Source organism: Centroberyx affinis, unplaced genomic scaffold (genome assembly GCF_046629955.1).
Source record: "Centroberyx affinis isolate AG114_WGS23_722 - 3 ecotype Tasmania unplaced genomic scaffold, CSIRO-AGI_Caff_v1 ptg003958l_1, whole genome shotgun sequence".
Taxonomy (NCBI): domain Eukaryota; kingdom Metazoa; phylum Chordata; class Actinopteri; order Beryciformes; family Berycidae; genus Centroberyx; species Centroberyx affinis.
In genome coordinates, this window is record NW_027281780.1 from 561796 (window position 1) to 583441 (window position 21646).

General features: G+C 42.1%; 1 protein-coding gene across 1 annotated transcript in view; it reads right to left on the reverse strand.

Annotated features, from left to right (window-relative positions):
- Positions 1–21646, reverse strand: part of gpr158a (G protein-coupled receptor 158a) — a 67785-nt gene that overhangs the window by 7983 nt on the left and 38156 nt on the right. Inside the window, exons 5-7 of the mRNA XM_071541845.1 lie at positions 19656–19724; positions 2017–2126; positions 166–404 (exon numbers count right to left, since the gene is read on the reverse strand). Of these exons, the coding sequence (XP_071397946.1) occupies positions 166–404; positions 2017–2126; positions 19656–19724 (418 nt within the window). The remainder of the gene's footprint in view (positions 1–165; positions 405–2016; positions 2127–19655; positions 19725–21646) is intronic.

A 21646-nucleotide genomic window follows, 5' to 3' on the forward strand; every position in this document is an offset into this window, starting at 1 on the left:
TTGATTTGTTCCACACTTTTTTTGGTCTCTGCATAATTCCATTTGTGTTATTTCATAGTTTTGATGTCTTAACTATTATTCTAAAATGTGGAAAATAGTAAAAATAAAGTAGTAGTGTATATAAATCTATTCATAACACCCTATGGAGGCGGTAACAGGGCCTACCGACAGCCATCATGTAGTCCCAGCGATCCAGCAGGCACATGCTGAACTGCAGCCCGTCGGGCGTGTAGCCCACGTCGATGAGCGCCAGCTTCCTGTCCAGGTTCTGGCAGACGGCGGACGTCCAGGCCACCAGGAACCAGCAGACGATGAGCAGGATGATGCCCAGCAGACGCAGCACTCGCCAGCTGGTCATGTAGGGGATCCTCTGGGCCGTGCGGGACAGGAACACCTTCAGGACCCTACGGTGGGGGGTAGAGGAGAAGAAGAAGAAGAAGAAGAAGAAGAAGAAGAAGAAAATAAACTGTCATCAGCATACGTTATGACAGAATCATCCATAATGGTGTGGATTAAAAACATCATCACTGCTCTCTCTTTTCATCACGATAGCAGAGTCTGCATCCATTCCCTCAGCCTCATCTACTGCTACTTAAGTTAGTGATTTTGTACATTTCCCAGAATGCCTTTCGACAACCCCCTGAGAGCAGGCCTGAACTTGTTGCCCTCAGTATGTGTAGGTGGAGAGAGTGATAGCGATAGCAAGAGCAAGAGGGCGAGTTTTTCCAGCTGAGAAAAAGCAAGAGTCAAACTCCTTACTCAAAACTCAACATGTCTTGTGGCTGCATTGCATTCTGGTCTAGTGAGGCTGCTGTCGGTGGAGAAATTGGTCTCTTTGTCTCTTCTATGATGGATTTCTCCCTGTACGATTGTTGAACGTCTGTGCAAAATGGTGAGTCTAGAAAGAAGCTCTTGCTCTTTGATTCTGAGGGACTGACACCAAAACCTGATGTTTACTATTGATGTTTTAGACAGTTGAAAACGCAAATATCTCGATGTGATGTCATGATGTCTTCATTCGGCCAGTTATGCATGGGAATAAGAAAAATACACCAACAAACAATAAAATGGGCCCAGAAATGCAAGGTAAATTAGTAATAGCTGTTTTCTTTAAGTCTTAAATTCAATATAATGCAACACAGCAGAGAATTTCACATCTCAAATGCAACATAATGCAGAGCAGTTATTTTTTTCTACTTGCAGACAAATGCAGAGACTGTAAAAATCAGTGATCAAACACACGGCCAGCCCTGAGTATTAGGCCCTGCCCTCCGCACACACACTGATGGAGTGTCCACTGCATTCCCCACTAATGAGCCCCTATCAAAAAATTGATCTGTGCCATATGTTAACTCGCACCTCTAAGGGTTTACCTCGCTCCCCACTCGCATTAACCACATCCTCTTCATCAGCATCTTCATTACACATTTTTGACAGATCCGCCTGACAAAAAGCCCCACAGACGAACAATTTCAAGTGCTTTGCTTTGCGCCTTAAATACAGCAGACTCCTGTCTCATTATCGGCTATTCAGGCTGGCTAACCCCCCCCCTCTCCTCCTCCCCTCACTGTATCCTACAGCAATCCTCTCCCAGGTCTTTCCCTTCCTCCGCTCTCACACACATTCATCTCTCTGGTTCTGCCAGCCATCGTTCGATACCATGATATATATGGAGACCATTTGGGGGCCAAAACGCCCCGTGTTTTCCTAATTACTTTAACGTGGCAATTCTTCACCCCACTTAACGAGGCAGTGAATCCGCTCCTAAACATGTACAGTAGCGTGGTGCGGTGATGGAGTAGCCGAGAAACATGCTGCCTCAACACTTCATAAGGCTCTTACTTTCACAGCACAAGGAATTAAGATGTAAGATGTAGTGTAATTGCATTTAAAGAGTTTACTGTAATCTGATAGTTTCCTGGGATGGCTAACAATGTTGGATAAATGGGTATGTGCAGTTGTTTGTGCTGCCTCTGCTTTGTGTGTGTGTGTGTGTGTGTGTGTGTGTATCATTACCTATACAGCTTGAGAGTCAGTGTCCCATAGACGGTAGCAAAACCCAGCAGTCGAACCCATCTCAGCAGGATACAGCGGAACACACTTGGCTGGAAATAGAGAATCACAACCTGCAAAAGGAAGAAAGTGTGCGTAAATATTTCTATAATTCTATTTTCTATAATTCACATATAACCGAGAACCATTAAATAACATAGGCTGTCATTGTAAAGAAATTAGTTTTACAAACTGAAAAATAAGTAAGAGAGACACCCTGCTGTGTGTGTTTTTCATCTGAATGATAATGGGCCCTCTGTCCCCGGGAAATTAAATACAAAGACGTGGGATGTTACCGCCTGCTTCTACTCTCAATGGAACTGTCTTATTTACATGTTGGTTCGTTCCAGCTCTCTCACTTCAGCATCTAAGCGTGTGTAAGATCGGGTTCATGGAGCTATGTTTATGTTCAGTCACTCATTAACTCATCCAGTCGTCAGTCCCTCACTCTTCAGTATTTCTACCCTCCCACACAATTATAAAAATGTTTTCCACTAACACCATCAACAATTTTCCATCCAACTGTCAAAGTGAATTTTAACCCAGATTTTGAAATGTCACAAAAAAAATAAAATGCAAATAAGGTGCGTTTCCATCAGCCGGGTTGAAGCGAATAAACAGGCTTCCTAAATAGGGAAATAGGATTTATTAATATTGCTCTTTGTTGTCAGCTAATGTTGGCCATATTTCATGCTGTCAGAAGACAAAAACAAAATAAATCACTTGGTGCTTTTCTAATGCACCAACTAATAGCCATACAATCAGTTTGCCCAATCTCATTGCAATCTCAATCTATTTGCCCAATGGTTGGGCAATGAGATTGATTGATTAATTCATAGGGCCAAACCCACAGTCATAATTTATTTCACAAATGTGTTTCCATAATTATTTATCATTTCTTCATCAAGAAAATGGTCTTTCATTTTCTGCCACAAGCGAGGGTACTGACTTTTTTTTGCAAAACTGAGGAAGTTTTATCAAAATTTGGTGTTTCCATTCATCCAGCTATTGACAGTATCATTCTTGGCATCTGTCTTTCATGCACTAAGGGCATGCAGGCTCCCAATGCCAAAGGAGAACCAACTGGCAGCAGACAACAGGTGAGGTCTGTAATTGAGAATGAGGCATGTTGCTGTGTGTGGCCTCCCATCGGCCTAGAGAGCATCTGGCACCATGCTTCTTCCCATAGACCTGCTGAGCATCTGGCACCAAGCTTTTCCTCAAGAACCCTGGGTGTGAGTGAGTGAGCAGGTGAGCAAGTCTGTTGGTTTCATTTGCTAAATTGCCCCCCTGAGGAGGAAATGCTCTGCAGAAGAACTGGCTATTTGTGAGTAAAATCATGGAGAAACTTTAAAGATTCCAGCCAAACCTTATTTTTATGCGATGGTGACTGTGGTCTTGTCTAATTCTACAGGTAGGACACAGCACTAACACTGCTGGGGTTAGGGGTTGCTGAAAATGTATGCAGTCATGGCACTGTAAGTTGCTTTGGATGACATACAGTATATAGTATGTTGGCTTACCATTGGGTATTGAGGGATCAGAAGCATGATCGGGTCTTATGTTACAGCTTGAAGTTGAAATGCTGACAAAGGAGGCATGCACAAAACAAAAGTTTGCATCTCTCAAATTCCAATTAAATCAAACCCGTCCATGAACAGTCTATTGTTCCATATTCTTTGGCAGTTTAAAGCGGCGATAACCCAACGCGGTGCAGTAAGTCACAGGGCAAACGGGCTGCGGAGCTGCAGAGTGTCTGAGACCCGCTCCCAGGGGCTCAGCGAGGGGAGCAGAATCTGTCAGAGAAACATATTCTTAATGAGCGCAGGGTGAGCTACCCACACACTGACTTACTGCCTCTCTCTCTGCTTGTCCGCTGACTGTCTCAAACACATGGCTGCAGGGTTCAGGCCTAGCGGTGCTGTGATATCATTTCCGGTCGTACTTGCAAACAAGTCCTTCATGTGCTATCATTGCATAATAAAGCATAAAGCAATTAATCATGGGAGGCGTTGGCATACTGTATCGTCCAGAGATGTAAAGTTTAATGGAAGGCATTAAATACTGAGAAAGAGAAAGATACAGGAAATTGCTAGAATACCACTTCTGCTGGCTACTAGTACTATTACCTCTAGTAGTATTACTGCTTCTATCACTGATACTATCACTACTACTACGAGCACTACTACTAGTATTACTACTACTTCTGCTACTGCCACTACTACTACTACTACTACTACTACTACTACTACTACGACTACTACTACAACTGCCACTACTACTACTAGTAAAACTGCTACTACTGCTATTACTACTACTACTAATATTACCACTAGTATTACCACTACTAGTATTACTGCTTCTATCACTGATACTATCACTACTACTACGAGCACTTCTACTAGTACTTCTACTACTACTACTACTACTACTACTACTACCACTACCAATACTACTACAACTGCCACTACTACTACGAGTAAAACTGCTACTACTGCTATTACTACTACTACTAATATTACCACTAGTATTACCACTACTACTAGTATTACTGCTTCTATCACTGCTACTATCACTACTGCTACTACCACTACTTCTACAATTACTACTACCACTACTATTACTACTAGCACTAATAATAATACTAATAAAACTATATTTGTATAGCCATTTTTAAAGAAATTTGCAGCTAATAACAAAGGAAGGAGAGAATGAATTGAAAAGAAAATTGTGTGTGATATACAGCCATCGTAACTGAAACAAGACAGTACAGTGCATTTGTCGTTCTACAACAATCTTTGGCATGATTCAAGAAAAGTCCATCTCATCCTGCGAACGACTTGCCCTTGAGACAAGAAGGAGGGCATCCAGCCATGTTCGCTACTAAGACCTAGAAACGCGTTGAAATGGTGCCCAACCAAACAGACAAAACACTGATGGTCTTCCAAAGACATAAAAGGCAACCAAAAAAAAACAAAAAACAACAAACATCTGAGGCAACATAATTATCTGTCCGTTGCAGATGTGCAGCGATTTCCCCTGTGGGATTGTTAATGTTAATCGGATTAGCAGAGGCATTAATACGTTCCCCCAGGCTGCAGTGAAGACGCAGGCATGTGGATATTTTCGCTCGCTAGGTTTGAGTCAGTTAAGGGACATGGAGGCACCCACGGGAGAAAGGGTGGCCCACATCCTCAGCTGCTCTGAGACGCTGGCCGACCAAACACAACCAAGTAACTTCTGATTCAAACAAAGGCTCTTGTTCTACTTGACTCAGCTTTGTGATGGGAATGTGATACAGAGCAAATACTGTGAACAGCAATGTAAGCATGGATGGAGGAGTAGTCAGTTCAGTTGTTAGACTTAAATGCATACAGGGTGCGCACACACACACACACACACACACACACACACACACACACACACACACACACACACACACACACACACACACACACATTTAGTCCATCATGGGACACTAAAACTCTCCACTTAAACCCGGACTAATGAAATTCTTTTAGGTGTGTTGTGTTAGCAGCTCCATAAGGAAGGCTGATCCACCCCACCTATTCAGAGGAAGGGGAAACCGCTGACACACACACACAAAACACGCATTCACACACACACACACACACACACACACACCTGAACACACACGCACTTGCACACACACAAAGCATCCTTTTGCTATTCTCCTCTATGCCCCAAACAAGTAAGGTTAAGGAAAACATCTAAATAACAACATCTGAGTGCTCCTTGGTGAATTCCTTTTTTTTTATTTTATTTTTTTTTTATTTTTTTTACAAAATAGCGCGGAGAGGCAGAGGAACCGATAAAGAGATAGCAGGCCGGGCGAGCGCTGAGCAACTTGCTGACGCACGAATGGGCCCGCGGGGACAGAGCGGGGCACAGGAAGATGAGTAAAAAACGCACCAGGGGAAAACACAGATCATGACACCCTTTTAGATAAACTACAAAATAGCAGCTGGATCTCTGTCATGTGCCGATTTAATGCTGCTGTTGTTTGTGATGAGATGGAGACGGAGAGGTGTTTGCAGCGGCATTACTCCCTGGGGGCGCGACTCAGAGCGATTTGAATGGAGTCGTCATTTGAAGTTTTCAATCCATTTAGCGGTTTAAGCCCTTCTTTAAGGGTGCGGTCACACCTACCGGTTGTTTACTTCAGTACGGAACTTAGTGGAAAAGTTTACTTTGTTGTGTTTTTGTATTTGGTTTGTTTAGGTTCACGCTGACCAATTTACAAGCAAATCAGGGCTTGTAAACAAAAGTCACATGGACTCGCAGGTAGCTTGTTTATTGGACAGATTTTTGGTAACCTGTCATCCTGCCAGGTTAGAGATTTGGCAGCGGGCACAGTCAAAATAAACCTCATTCCAGTCCCTGTGACTTTTTGTCATAATCTCTTGACTTTCATGTGGCATTGCTCCACTGTTCTTTGAAATCCCTCGTCCCTGCACTTCTTGCTGCACAGCCTAAATACTTCATAATTGTTTCAAGTTAGGAAATGTGCTCCTCGGTACTATATTGAGGAGGTATTTCACCTCATCTTGACAAGGTTCATTTTTGTATGCTAGGCTTTCCATGCATGATGCAACTACTGGCTATCGCACGTCCACATCTGTCTTCTTATACCATAAAACTGTGATTTTGGAGTCGTTTCCTGTAGTTGCTTTTCACCCCGACGAAGGCCATGTGGGATAAATAAAGCACAAAACAAAAATAAAAGAGAAGAGTGTGCGACTTGAATTTTCTTTATAAGTTAAAGTATTATAAAAGCCTCATGTCTGAACCTCGCTGGGTGTGCGGTCTTTCTACTGAAATTTAAAAGACAATACGCACAACAACCACCTACTACATGTAAATTGGACTATTAGGGGAGGTGTCACTTCATAGAATCTAGTAACCAGCACTATTTCTTTACCCAGACTATTGTCAACAGTCGCATTTTTGGCTCCTATGAACACAGCCGTTGTCCTTGCTCAGCGTAATGCGGTGCCCCACATTACGCTGCATCCACAGAACTTCATTACGCTGGCCACACAGTCTGCAGCTGCACTTTCCACCAGCGTAGTTTCTGGGAAGAGACGGGCATTGAGCCTCTGACAAGTTACCCTTAATGCCAGTGTGCATAAAGAGTAAGACCAGTCTCTCCCCCCCCCCCCTCTCCTTTGAAACCTTCCATTAATAATCAATGCTAAGTGCTGGGAATCTTTGATTCTGCGCCGTGGGAGACGAAGGGGATCGGGTGTTGTCCGTGTGCGCGAATGTGTGTGTGTGTGTGTGTGTGTGTGTGTGTGGAAGCGTGCGTGTGGAGGGATTGAGAGGGGCAGGGCTGTATACCTTTCTAATGGACATCAATATAGAGGAGACCATTATCAACACACATACTACTTTTCAGGCGGCCTCCCCCGTGTCGTCTCCTCTCAGTTACAGCATGAGTAAAGGCTTTTTGGAAATGCTGACTGAGCCTTGCCAAGCTTGCAGGTTTGTTTCCATATTAGTCCAAACTGCTATACATACAGTATACTACTTCATATATCATTTATCAATATAAAATCAATCAATAGATAGATAAATAAATAAATAAATGGATAGATAAATAGATAGAGAGACAAGCAAGCACGCAAACAAACCAATAAATAAATAAACACATAAATAATATGGACACAGACTGATCCATAGTCCTTCTTGATTTGATTGCATGGGGGATGAAAATAAAATAAAAATCCATTACCTGAGGCATAACTTTCAATAAAATCTATAGAATCCAGTCTGTAAAAGTGTGATCATTTTGTCAATCAAAGCCTTACAACGTTACCTACTAACCTTTAAAACAGTACCACAATTTCCTTGATCTCTTACAGTATCACTTTTTTTTTCAAATGGTGGAATGGCCTTCACAACTGGTAACAAAGTCCAAGACATTTTTTTTTGTTTTTCCAGGAAATATCCGGGGTTTCATTTGCGGTCGAGACGAGCAGGTGAGCAAGTCCCAGCTGGGCGTCTAGCCTGTTGATGGCCTCATCTGTTCATCTGTTGGCCTCGGCTCCCGGCTCCCCAGACACCTGACCTAACACAACCCGGCTCTGCCTCCGCCCTCCAAAACAAAGTCTCGTCATGTGGAAACTACTAACAGAACAAAGTGTTCTACAGACGCACACCTGGGAGGAGTACCATTTAACTCCCATAAGGAGCCGAAACTTTATTTAGGCTGCAAAAGTGCACAAGAAGCACATTTGGAAGGCTTGCTGGCCGGCTGGCTGGCTGGCTGGCATCAACAATCCTTCACGACTTGTTTCAAGACTTCAGTTTTTCTTTTTATCGAGATGAAATAGTAGTTAGCAACACTTTACTCCACAATGTCCTATTTCAAGTGTATTCTCCGGTGCATTAAAGCTTCACTAGGCAAAATAAACCCATCTGATCAGTCTAAATTGTGGAGTAGGGCTGCAACAGAGAATAGTGTCCCATTCCCACTAAATGAGATGCCGTAGATTTGGCCTATTTGGCCAATTTAATCTCAAGTTTTGGGTATATGGTAACTGGTGGGAAATCTTCTCAGCTCACAGGAAGCGCTGGATCGAGACTTAAGAGCAAAATACAACTTAGATAAATGAAACGCTCCGTCCAGAGAATGGTTGAACCTGCTGCCAAAAGACAAAAGAAAAAAAAAATCTTCACCATCTTGACCCATACCAGCCATTACAGCAGCTTTAACCTACAGAAAAGTATTGTAAGTACATAATTTCTTATAAGGCTGTTACAAAACACTGTACTGTATCTACAAAGCATGGAATGTAACTTTAACTTTAAAATAAACTACTAAAATAATAGTTTTTGTAAGCACTTATTTTAGCTTATTTTTTTCTAAACTCTGTATCTACATTGTGTGGCATTCTTCTCAGTAGGCCTACATTATTACAGCAAAACTGTCAGTGTTAATTTTACTTTTGCACTGTTATAATAAACAGAGCCAGTGTTTACATGAGTCCAACGCACTGGAAAATTTGCTGTGTAAGTATATTAGCAAGGTTTTCAAAAACTACCCAACAGAGTATTATTATGTACTTACAATACTTCCCATAGGCTGTTAATAAACAGGAATAAGGACATTGTAAGGCGTTAACGAGTATTTTTTTTCTTCCTTTCCTTCTGATTCCCTGTGATTTGACATTACATAACACGTGTATTGAAATGTTCTTTCATTTGGGGTGCCAAATCTTTTTTTTTTCACACTTTATTTTCTCAAGGGGACATGCAGAGTGTCAGTGTGGGAGATGTTAACCTGACAGTAGATGTTTGCACACATTTACATTTTTACATTTACATTTTAAGCACTTAGCTAATGCTTTAATCTAGAATGACTTACAATGAGTGAGCTGGTCCGGGTTCAGTGTGTTTTGTTCAAGGACAAAGACGGGATATACTGGCTGTTGTGGGGATCGAACCTGTGACATTTTGGTTACTGGACAGTCTATCTAACCATTAGTCTACCCTACCACCATCTCAAGATATAGAGTGCAGACAAAATTGTCTCTGCATCAAGCTACATTTGCACTGTCTTATTGGACACGTCACTCTGCTCAAACACTGTTAGGAGAGAAATCAAGATTGGCAGGTGGGAAGGGAAAAAAAAGAGATATAGAGACAGAAAGAGCGGGGGAGGGTGTGAAAGAGATTAAGAAATCATATATCTGGATCTGTCAGCCTGTCATGATGTGGTCTGATATCAACAGGATGTTATCAAACACAATAAGCGGGACAGTTTTACAACACAAAGACGTAGCTGATGCTTCCATATACTGGAAAGTCTGCATCACGTCTTGAAGAAAACCAAAACTGAAATTATGGATCGGAAAGCCTCCCTCTTCTCCTACTCTAACTCTAACTCATTCATGTATTTGCTCGCTCACCCACTCACTCACTCCCTCCACCACTCACTCACTCACCTGCTAACCTGCTCACTCACTCCATCATTCAAGTCAATGGCCTTTATTGGCATGACATTTACAATGTCACCGAAGCAACTTTTGAAAATAACAATAATGATTATGAAAGAAAATACTTAAGAATGAAAGGAAAAACATGGCTTGATCAGAATCCCAATAGATCAAATCGATAAAAAATTATACAGTTTCACTATGACTTTTAAGGTTTATAACAATGCTAGAGGTAAAACGAGGAGCGATGGGACTTTTTAAAGGACGGACAAATATGGCAAGAGCAGGATTCACATACTCACTCCCTTACTCATTCAATCAACACTCAGTCACTTAATTTGCAATTATCTTTTTCTCCTAATCATCTCTCATTTCAGCACCCACCAGCTGGCTCCACATAGGGATGCAGTGGGTTGGTTACCCGCTAGAGACTCGAGAGTGTCCCTGTTGACACGGCAGTGACGCAAGCCACCCAGCTGTGGTGCGAGCAGGTTTCCAGGGAGCTGCTCTGATGTTGGTTAGCTCTGCGTTCAACTCATTTGTCTTATTTATCAAAGCTGAGCTTATTCATTTGGTTCAGGTTTTCTCGTTATTATATTCCTTTTGAAAAGAGACTGGGCAGTCCACTCCCTTCATTATTGTATTCTTTATTGAGACACCAGGAAAGCCAAGAGGGAAACGGAGTAGGGAGAGACAGGATGGCAGGTTTCTGATGGGACACGATCCCAGGCCAGCAGGGTGTAGGTGGTCTGAACCACTGCACCTCTGGATACAGTTTTTTTATATTCCCACTGCAGCAAAGGATACCATTGATATAGGTGTTATTATGTTGTCTTCTTGACTTTTTACATGGCCAACATAGGGACCCTTTCAAACAGTAGTGAGTAATAAGCTGAATTTGACTGGCTATGTTTACATGTAACTCCATGTAACCCAGTTTTGGGTTGACGCATGTAAAGGTCACAACACAGTTAGAATAACACAGCTAAGCTCATACTCTGGTTATGAGAAACCTGGTTAAGAGGCTTGGCATATTGCTATATTAAACATTTAGAACAGTATGTAAACATCTTCTTACTCCATTCACTTTTAGTTTTTGCCATCTGTGCAAATTCAAACAGAAGCCCATTGAGGACATACAGTATATTCATACATTTTATTTATACCGTTTTCTCATGATAACGAGTTAAGTTTCTTTGTTTTCTCGAGATATCGAGGTCATTAAATCGAGATAGCACATTTTGTTTTCCCGAGATAAACAAAATGTGAAAACAAAAGGCATAAATACAATGTATGAATATATGTCCTCAACAGGTTTCTGTAGTTATGGGTACATTTTGATGTCTATTAAAAACATGGGGGCAAGCAGTAGCCTACTTACTATAACTATTACTAATGGGATCATCATTTCTTTCCCCCATTTTAGAAGTAACTTCAGTCAAACTGGGAGAGGGAGCTGGCAGCTGCACCTTTTCATATTTTTTTGCTGGCAGACAGTTCAATCTGTGGGCGAAACACTTCAGGTAGACAGGAATATTCTGGTAATTGGTTTATTCATAGCAACGGGGAGACTCAATCACAAGGTATAAGAGGTGTGTGTAAACCACTTAACCAAAAATAAGCCTTTCACCGCAGTATGGCTAATGTAAATGCAGCCGGTGTTTGCTATGGCGACTTTACTGCCTCGCAAATGCAAACTCTGACTCTTTCCAGGCCTCCAGACACCTCATGTGTGACTCAGCCAGGTAACACTTCCACAACCAAAATGTGACACCCAACTGGACGCCGCACAGAGTGCACCCAAGTCATTTTGTGCTAGACCGCTCTGGATAATTAGCTATTGCTGCGGGGCACACAGGAGATAGAGTGGGTGGATTCTTTTATTAGAGCAAGGCCGTTAGCACAAGACCACCAAAGAGCAGACCGGTGTGTAATTGACTGGTAATGTGTAGATAATAAACATGTAAATTGTGTGTGTGTGTGTGTGTGTGTGTGTGTGTGTGTGTGTGTGTATGGGGTGGGGGATCGATGCAGAGGGTGAACGCCTGAGGGACTGATCCTCCAGCAAGACCCCTTCCTGTCAAGGTCAGGGTCCCACACGGTATCGATCACATAGGCTGTCAGACTTCTCCCTTACACCGTGAAATGAGTTTACCACACTCAGTAGAGAGTAAAAATACTCAACTGTGGTCTGTTTTCCCAAATTCTATTTCCTGTTCTCTTATTTCACAAACTGTGGGCTGAGTGACCTACAAAAGTTTCGCCTGTAGTTTCACTGCAGACATTTATCATCTTAACTGACAGATGAACCGCACACACACAAGACAATTGGTTATTAGCTGCTAATGTACATTACGAGTTAGTATGGAGTCACACACGTAAGTGTTAACATAGTTTGGAGACACCCAACATCACTGTAGATATGTGTGACTTTCCATTTTCATAACTGTCAAGTTCTTTCTCACGTTTCCAGTCTCATTTCCCACATTTCCATATTTGTGAAAGGAAGAGGTCACAGTGAAAAAGTTGTATCTGTGGTTGTAATTGCATTGGTGAACAAACTGAATTCTTTTCAATAATTTAAAGGTGCTATGTGAAGCATTTTTAAACACCAATATATCACTGTCTAATTGTGATACCTCGGTATAATTACTGTAAACAAATGAGATCATGGTCAAAATGATTGATAGCCTCTATCTCATTACTGCTAGTGTTTTTCAAAATGAAGACCACATTTCCCATAAACCCTGTTGCTTTCTATTCCAAAAATGATGTTGCTTCTGACCAAATGATGGCAGATAATGTAAAATGTAGTGTAGAGGCTGCCAGTCTTCTCAGCCTTGTTTGTTTACGATTATTATACTCATGTCTCTAAATGAATGTGGTAACGATTTACTGATGTTAAGATGCTACATGTAGCATCTTTAAGGTTACAAAGTTGCTAATAAAATGCTAAGAACATTTCTAGCAATGATGAAAACCTCCAATCTTTGTTTATATTTCACATCTTCATGCCTTTTCATTGTGTTGTGTAGACATGGACCGGTCACTTTGTATCCCACACTCATGATTAAACAAATAGTTAATTAAATTGTCTGACTTCTTAGGACAGGTTATGACTTTTTGAGTTATTATTTGGACACTGAAATGTTATCAAGGTTGGCAGCTGTGGGAGGCTGGAAGAGCAATCTCATACTAATGGAGAACTTGTTGAAATGAAAACCTGAAATATCTTACACTGGTTGAGTTACCTGTCTGTAACGCAGTATAAACACACCACTTCTTAGATTTAAAAATGACCAAAAACAAGTCCTGGAAATGTTAGCCGATAACAGTCAAAAGAACAGAGCTAAATTTCAGCCTTTTCATACCACAGCCTCTTTCGAAAACCACTAAAAGCTAAAGGGGAGAAAAATGACTTTCAGCCATTTAGTGTGTCTGTCTCCATCTGAGAAGAGAATGGGATGCTGCAGCCTCGGGAATCATTCTGTCACAACAAAGCTCTCGCTCTACTTTTAATGTTTTGACATGAAATAGTGACAGCCATCCGGTCCGCCCATGCCCCACTTTTTCTGGTCATCATCTCCTGCTCATTCCCTGTCTATTCTTTGTTTTTGTTTTTTAATCTATGAAACACCTCAGTATGAGGGAGTGGGAGGCAGCGCTGGTGGGAGGCGGGAGCAGAGGAGAGGTGGGGTGTAGTAATAGCAATGAATCCATTTTTATATGAAAGCTGACACTCACTGCCACATGGGAAGGGCAGCTTGCTGGAGGGAGGTAATGGTTTCTTCTCCTCCCTCCGCTCCCTGAGGTGGGCCTAGTGTAAATTACATCCAGCTTGGCCTCTGCGCAGCCAAGACCAGAGACGGCTCGCGCTCGCCTCCCACAATTCCCTTCCCTCCTCATCACCAGTTATATCCTGAGAGATATTCCCACAGTGTTTGGGCGCGATGGGACACATCGCCAGGGAGAGGGAACGGCCTGCTTACATGTGGCGGCACTATCTCTCTCTTTCCATCTCTCATACTTTCCATCTCTCTCTGCTTCTGTAGATATAAGAAGCACTCCGACTGCGCTAGAGCATATCCTAAACTTCCAACTTTGTAGGTTTGGGAGGCCGCACGCTTCAGCACTTTGCGCGAGGAGGCACAGTAGGGAGGGAGGGCGATGAACCCACACAGCACCCTCCAGATCCACTTAAGTCAGATTGAAAGTGTCAGAACAGCTTGGACGGAAGGCAGAGCAGAGCAGAGGGAGAGAAATGGCAGGCAGACTGTGTTTCATGGCCTGTCAGGTCAGGATACATTATCCCCTGGCCATACTGTTTCTCATTAGCCCCCTGATGTGCTGTGAAGCCCTGCCTGCCATGTCCCGCGAAGGCCCGGGCCGGGCTGAGGTGGCACCTTGGCCCAGCTTGGCAGCAGAAGGGGAGGAGGGGTGGAGATTAGACAGGCGGAAACCGAAGGGTAACTGACGAAGGGTTTGAAACCCACAGCAGAAAGGCTGTTGATGAAGTTTCCCTGAGCAAGACATGTATCCTCTATCTACTCTATCATTATAAGTCTCTCTGGATAAGAGCACCAGCTAAATGCCTCAGACTGAAGCTCTATGCGGACAGGATTAGGTTTACAGGGGAAGGTGGGGTAATGTAATCATTACCAGAGCAGAGCATGTAATAATTTTGTCCATAATTTTATTCCAGTTTGAATCTGCCATGTCAGTAATGTTTATGGACTGTGTGCATCCGTGCCAGTAAAAATCCAGTCTCTTTTATCAGCTGTAAAATCCCCAGTAAAAATAACTCCAGGTAAAACTAGCCCCGATCAAACTGACATAGGCTACCTGAGATGCCTGGCAAATATTGTGTCATGTCCTATGGGAAAGGACTCGTATGATTGTGGACCATCTGCTCAAATTGCAGCATTTTACCCAAACTGAGATCGGACCCAAAGTCTCAACTCTAGTTCAGTTGTGACTTTTCTTCTCTTTTGCAGTCACGTTGTATTGTTACTGTTCGAGAACGTCAGCATCAACTGTGGAAGTTACTGCATAGTATATTTTTAACAAAGTGTAAATATAGCAGACACTATTTTTTGAGAAAGAGAGGGTCGCACTCAGAAAGCAGTGGCATCCCTGTAAACAGAATATAGCAGACACTCCCTCTTTCTGTAATTTGGGAGACTGATTACAGTGATTTCTTATCCTGTACGAATTGGCCATTACAGGAAAAATCCACCCTAAAAAAACAGCTATTGGTGATGTACCTTGTATTCTTGGGGCAATTTTGGTGTTTGGTACTGAGTTTTTCTTATCCCCATGGTTAACTGGCCAAACACAGACAATGTGACGTCACCTTGAGATATTTCCAGCGCAGCTACAATGGAGTTTAACAGGAGAAAAATCACTAAAGCAAAATAGCTCCTGGAATGCATTAAACATCACATATTGAAGATAAATAACAGTGTAAGAGTATCTAAGGGTGGAATGTTCCTTTAACATTACAGATGTCCTGTGTTTACAATTAATTTACGCACATGGTCCTGAAAACTAATCCCACCCGAATACATGCTTAAGGATGGGAAGACGTGTTTGTGTGCCTTGATATGTGTGTGTGTGTGTGTGTGTGTATGCATTCTATGCTATGAGTATGAGTAAATACTGTTGTGTGCATATGTATGATGCAGCAGTCTGTGGCCATCTGTCCAAAATTAGGGTGTATCTGGCACAACCAGCATGAAAGCAAAAAACAGGTTTATGTATGTGAAGGATCTGAAAGCAGGGTTTTTAAAATAATAATCTGTGGCCTTTTCATGTTACTTGTTACTTTCTTTTACTTAATTAACCCATTTTTTAATTTACTTGACTTAATATAACCAAACAGTGATTCAACCTATAGCCTACACAGTTCATTTTTGGGTGTTGGGTCTACAGAAAATCCAAGGAAACAGATCTCTGCAAAAACACCACAGCAATAAGCGCTTAGCACCAAATATGTCATCAAAAAAAAAAAAAAAAAAAAAAAGAATCTTGTTATCACTTTAAGTATGTGCTAACATGTATGCATGCATAAGCAGTAGAGCAGTAGGCCTGTTCCTCACTGGGGATCGCACGCAGGGAGAGAATGACAACCTGTGGCGTCTCCTGGGCCGCCCGCACTGCCACACACACACACACACACACACACACACAGATGGGTTGGGAAACAGTCGAGGGAAGATGTGTCTCGTAGCACAGGAAGATAGGGAGGGAGAGACCAAAAATGGGAGGGGAGAACAGAGGAAGAGAGAGAGGCGGGGAGGGCGAAGCAGCGGCAAGAGGGAAACAAAGTGACAAAAGATAAACAGGAGGAACTGTGAGGTCAGAAAACACTGTTTCAGAGGCAGAGCGAATGCGTAAAAGAGGATGAATAGATTATTTCATTGCCAAATACAGTTTCCTAAGAAGTAAACAACTGCAAATTAGCTATTGTGCAAGCTGCTCTGTGACGTCTGAACTGTAGTTTAGTCAGAAGGGTTCTAAAAATATTATCTGAGATGCGAAAATGGTAAAATTGCGTTTCATTCAATCCCATTTTTCATTTTTCCCCATTATTGCGAGGGATCTATCAGAGGTTATTTTGACACGCCGAGCCCAGGTGGTGCCACAATGAAGCGCCCCCTGATTCATTATTCTGTCTGAATGTATCCCCGGCCCGATTGGGGAACCCGGTGGCATCTGCAAAACAAGTAGCAATAGCAATCCAAACTCTGTCACTTTACTCCAATCTAAGCATCCCCAGCAGCGCCAATAAGAAGCTGCAAAGAGACAAATGCAGGGCTGGCAAGCTAATCCAGGGATCACATTGTGAATCACAAATGTGTGTCCGCTCTCCCCGCTCTCATCTCCACAGCCAGACGGAAATAGCCGGCTTTGGCACTGCCATAATTTTGTCTCTCTCCTTTTTGCACCCGCTCCCTGTTCCTCCCCCCCGCCCCTTTCATTTCGAGCAAGGGGCTGAAGTTATTGCATGTGACACACTCAGGAGAGAAAAGCTGGAAAAATTGCATTACTCCACAAAGCAGAATGCCATGGGAGCGGGATGAGATGTATCTCCTGCTCCTTAATAACACTGGAATTATTTAAAATAGAAGCAGCAGCAGCGGCGGAATATTTCTGAATCTATATTTAGATTGGGAGTGATGCGTCTTACCCTCGCAGCCGTGGCTCACATGGGATTCGCAGGGGGAGACATGCAAATGCATCAGGGTGGAGATCAATCTAGCGTGCTGCATGGAGCCATGCAGAAACACCCTGTTTTCACATGATCGGGCCGAGAGATTTATTATTAAAATGGGATAGTCCTTCCTCACAGTGACCTCCATTTCAATACATCGATACAGAGTAATTCTATTGAAATTCAGTCAGAACTGTTACACATTTATTCAACAACAGTATTTTGGATTCATGAAATTGTAATCGTTGGCTTGTCATCTGCTGTACTTTACTTTACAATGTGCAGACCAGCAGATAATAACAACTGGGAGATATATAAGCTAGATAGACAAGTTCCCTTTGTAAACACTTTTACAAGCCAGCTATTTTTAGTATTTCTGGAAGGTCTGTCCCCAAACAGTCAGTAAAAGTCTAGGTGCCAACACTACACCTGCTGGATCCAAGAATATCATCCTCCATTCATTCATTCACCCACCAATAACCTTGCTCCAGCTTGCTCTCGCGATGCAGTTTCAAACATTATTACTTTCCAGGACCTTGTTGCAGTTAATTGCATTGATTAGCCAGCTCTAAATCAGTTCCCTTTAATTACATTTACCCTGCATTGCTTTGCTAAGCCTATAGCTCCGTACGATCACAACTAAATTGCAATTACCCAGTGCCCCAAGCCCCCGAGAAGAAGACATAATGCTAGATTCATGTAAATCAATGTTATGTGGGTGTTGTGCGGAGCGGTCATCTGTGAAAATAATAAGGCGCTTCAAAACTTTGCCTCTGACAAACCAATTAATTATTTTCCATCTGATTCAAGATGGAAAATAGCATGGAAATTGATTTTCGCTGATATAGATTCCATAAAAATGAGATAAACAGGATCTGATGGACTGAGTTGGTGTCACCAGTTGTTTGAGCTTCACTGTATATTCTTATAATTCTTCAGTAAATCGTCTGCTATTACTTGAAGCCAGTATCGTGGTCTCACTTAAAGCATAGCTCCAGCCTTTTTCAATGTGGAATCTATTTTCCCATATTTTTCAATCACACCGATCGATTCTGACCAAAATATCATCAATTGCTTCACTATGGAGCAATTACATCTTGGTTGCCTGGGTGCTTGGCTCTCCAATACAGTCCTACAGGATCAATCGACACTGCAAAAATCAACCCCAAAAGCACCATGAGCAGCCGATCAGAGGGTGACACACCTTGCATTTTTTGAGGAACACTCCTGGTGCCCCAAGTTGAAAGTAGTTCAACTAATGGTGGAAAAAGCGCCCTATCGCTATGACGGATTGACCAATCAGATGGATGGCGAGGGGGGCAAGCATTCAGTGACAGTTATAAACATGGAGGAGAAGGTTGTTATCATAGCGGCAGAACACCCTGAAATATATGACCTGACAAAACAGGCCTGCAGACAGATAAGCACATTGTTGGATATTTCTGGTTCGTATTGTGCAAGTCTTTACTGTTTATCTGTGTAGTTAAAGCAGTGCTATATGAGTGGTTGGCTTGGTAGTTTCACCTTCCAACAAACCTAATAAATAATAAATTTGACTGACAGTTGATTGTCAGTTCTGGTTATTTGCCCTGTACAACAGCTGGCTCAAAAAAAGCAGTGCGGTGTGCCTCGCTTTTTTCAGCCTTAAATAAAAGCAGTGTGATCTGGCCTTAAGCACGTCTTTTTCACGACATTTATTGGTCCTTCTCTAATTAGGCATGTCGCTGAAGAGATGTAAATGAAAATGATCTTAAGATAAAACAGGGTCCAGGCCAAAAATAGCGTTATGCTTTAAGATTAGCAAGGAACAGGTCAGAAGAATCTAATGGAGTTCAATCTCCTTGAAGGTCTTAACAAGTGCAGCCCGTACGAAGCAGCGTGAGTGGCTGGTCAACAGATGGTAGTGTTGACAGGCTGCTGGGTTCATTGGCCAGGCTGGTGTACAGTTAGCGGGGGGTCACCGACAAGCCCTGGGATGTTTGTCTCTGCCAGCCCCGTCTTATCACACGCACACCTTGGCTGCGAAAACCCTGCTTATCACAACTCCATGCAGCTGTCAGAAACCCAAACCGCATGATTTATGGACTGGGGTTTGCGCTATCTGACAAGGCAAACAATCCTGCCCCGCGCCGAGCCGAGCCGAGCCGCGGATATGAAACTTTGTCCGGAGCTAAACTGATGATGCTGTTTTAGATGAATGAGCGACAGCGTGAACTGAAGGCCAAACTGAATGTCAACCTTCAGTCAAGGAGAAGATTCTTGTTTTCAGCTCAAAGGAGCGTGGCAAGAAGATTATCAGCAAACATGTCAGAAAATGAATGTGTGAAAGGATGCAAGCATACAAACACGTGCACACACACACACACACACACAAACACACAAACACACACACACACACACACACACTCAAACTAATGTCTCAGGCTTACCGGAAAGTAGAGAAGAAGAGCTCCACACAAGATGGCCTCCAGCAGGACTAGACCTGATGCTCTGATACTCTGCCGACGAATAAAGACACAACATAGATTAAACTTCCCATTTATACATCAGTTATTTACTTTATATGTTCACTTATCATACAGATGTTAAAGAAATTAGTCCCATCTTAACTGAGATATTCACCATTTGAAAAAAAAGTGACACCTACAAAATGATTGATGAAGAAATTATGGTACTTTTCAAAATATAGCTGGTAATTTAAATCCTTTATTGACAAAATTATAATATTTTAATCTCTGAAAACTCTATGGTATGACAGAATGCTGAACTCTTATCCCAAAAAGCATTTAGGAATAGTACTCTTCATATTGTGGGGAATAAGGAGGTTTAAACTCGTACAAAACAGCAGGGTATTATAATATTTCCAGGCGGATATAAAAGGGAATGAAGCTTTCATTTTTGTTGGTTGAAAGAGAATGAACTACAGTGAAAGCTATTGCCTCAAGGACTTTTTATAGAAGGGTTCACCATTTCAGACAATTTCTATGCACCTCTTGCGTAAGATATTTAACAACATATCGTCCTCTAATTGACAGGATGCTTGAGGGGGCTTTCAAAGAGCAAAAGACAGCTGTGCCACCCATTTAAAAATACATACAAAAGAAAACACAAAACACTAGCCCTGGTTACTCATAATAGATGAGTGACGTTTATCTTCTTCTACAAAAAAAAAAGAAAAACTGCAACTCACTGAAGCCCATCTGTTTGTGGAAATTAACTGCTTTTAAATTATCACTAACTCCACAACTCTAGTGCATGAAGAGCTTTGAAACTAAGCCCTTAAACTTAGTTCGATAAGATTAATGGGGATTACATAAGTGTACTTTAAATTATGACAAAGCCCTAGAGTATCTCAAACTTTTATCTGCTTTATTAATGGGAAAGATCCATTGTTCGACTCCGGTTCATATAATGGCAGACTCTTCAGGTGTGTGGCAGATAGAGCGGCTAGATTTTCCCCTGTCAGTAATGTGGTGAATCTTCAGGCTAATCCTCACATTTCTCATGCTCAAGACAAAGCCTTTAATTAAGCCAATTAATTGACAGGCCCAACCAGAGGCTTAGAGGATTTCATAAGTTTGGTCAAAAGTTAACTTGGGTGTGGAAAGTGAACTCAGTAATTAAACTGGTACTATAGCTAACTTTCATTTGAATATAATTCAGCAGTTTTGTAACACAACATATGGTATTTGGTGGACACTTTTATCCAAAGAGAAACAACGCTTTGAAAGCTAGAAATCTCAGCACCTGGCCATGTTAATTGTTGACGGATGCATAAAAGTAATAATCAGTGAGAGTTTCATATAAAAAAAAATCTGTTTTTGCTGCTCTCCATCACTGATTGAACACAACAGTGGTTCAACCTATACCCAGTTCATGAAAGCTTTTACACTTGCTGTTCTTAACACCAGGAGCAGGTGGGTCTTTCAAGGGAAAACTCCTCTGGCACACTGGAATGCGTTTTAACGTTTTTCCGGCAGCAGCATTAGCGGTTTGTTTGGAATAAACAGAAGAAGAAGAACTAGTTAGCATGGGCAGCAAGAGTAGTTAGCATGAGCAGTGATAGCCACCATGGCTGAACAGACAAAGAAAAGAGAAACTCAAACTGCATCAACAGAAAATCCAAGCTCCGCCAACACTGTTTGATTGACAGGTGATCTCTGGGAAGTGCAGTGCAGAAACACCACAGCAACAACTGTAAACATGACTAATGACTGTATGCCAATTATTGGACACTTTTATCCAAAGTGCGTTCCCAGTGTTGATCAAACCCTTAACCCTTAAAGCATCTAGAGATTACTTCTAGCTCCTGTGCTAAGGCTTTATTGTTATCCATTCCAATGAGCTTCATAAGTGTTTTACAAAGTTGCAGACTCTCAAATTATTGTCCAAACTGTTTCAGATCAAACGGCCAGTTCCC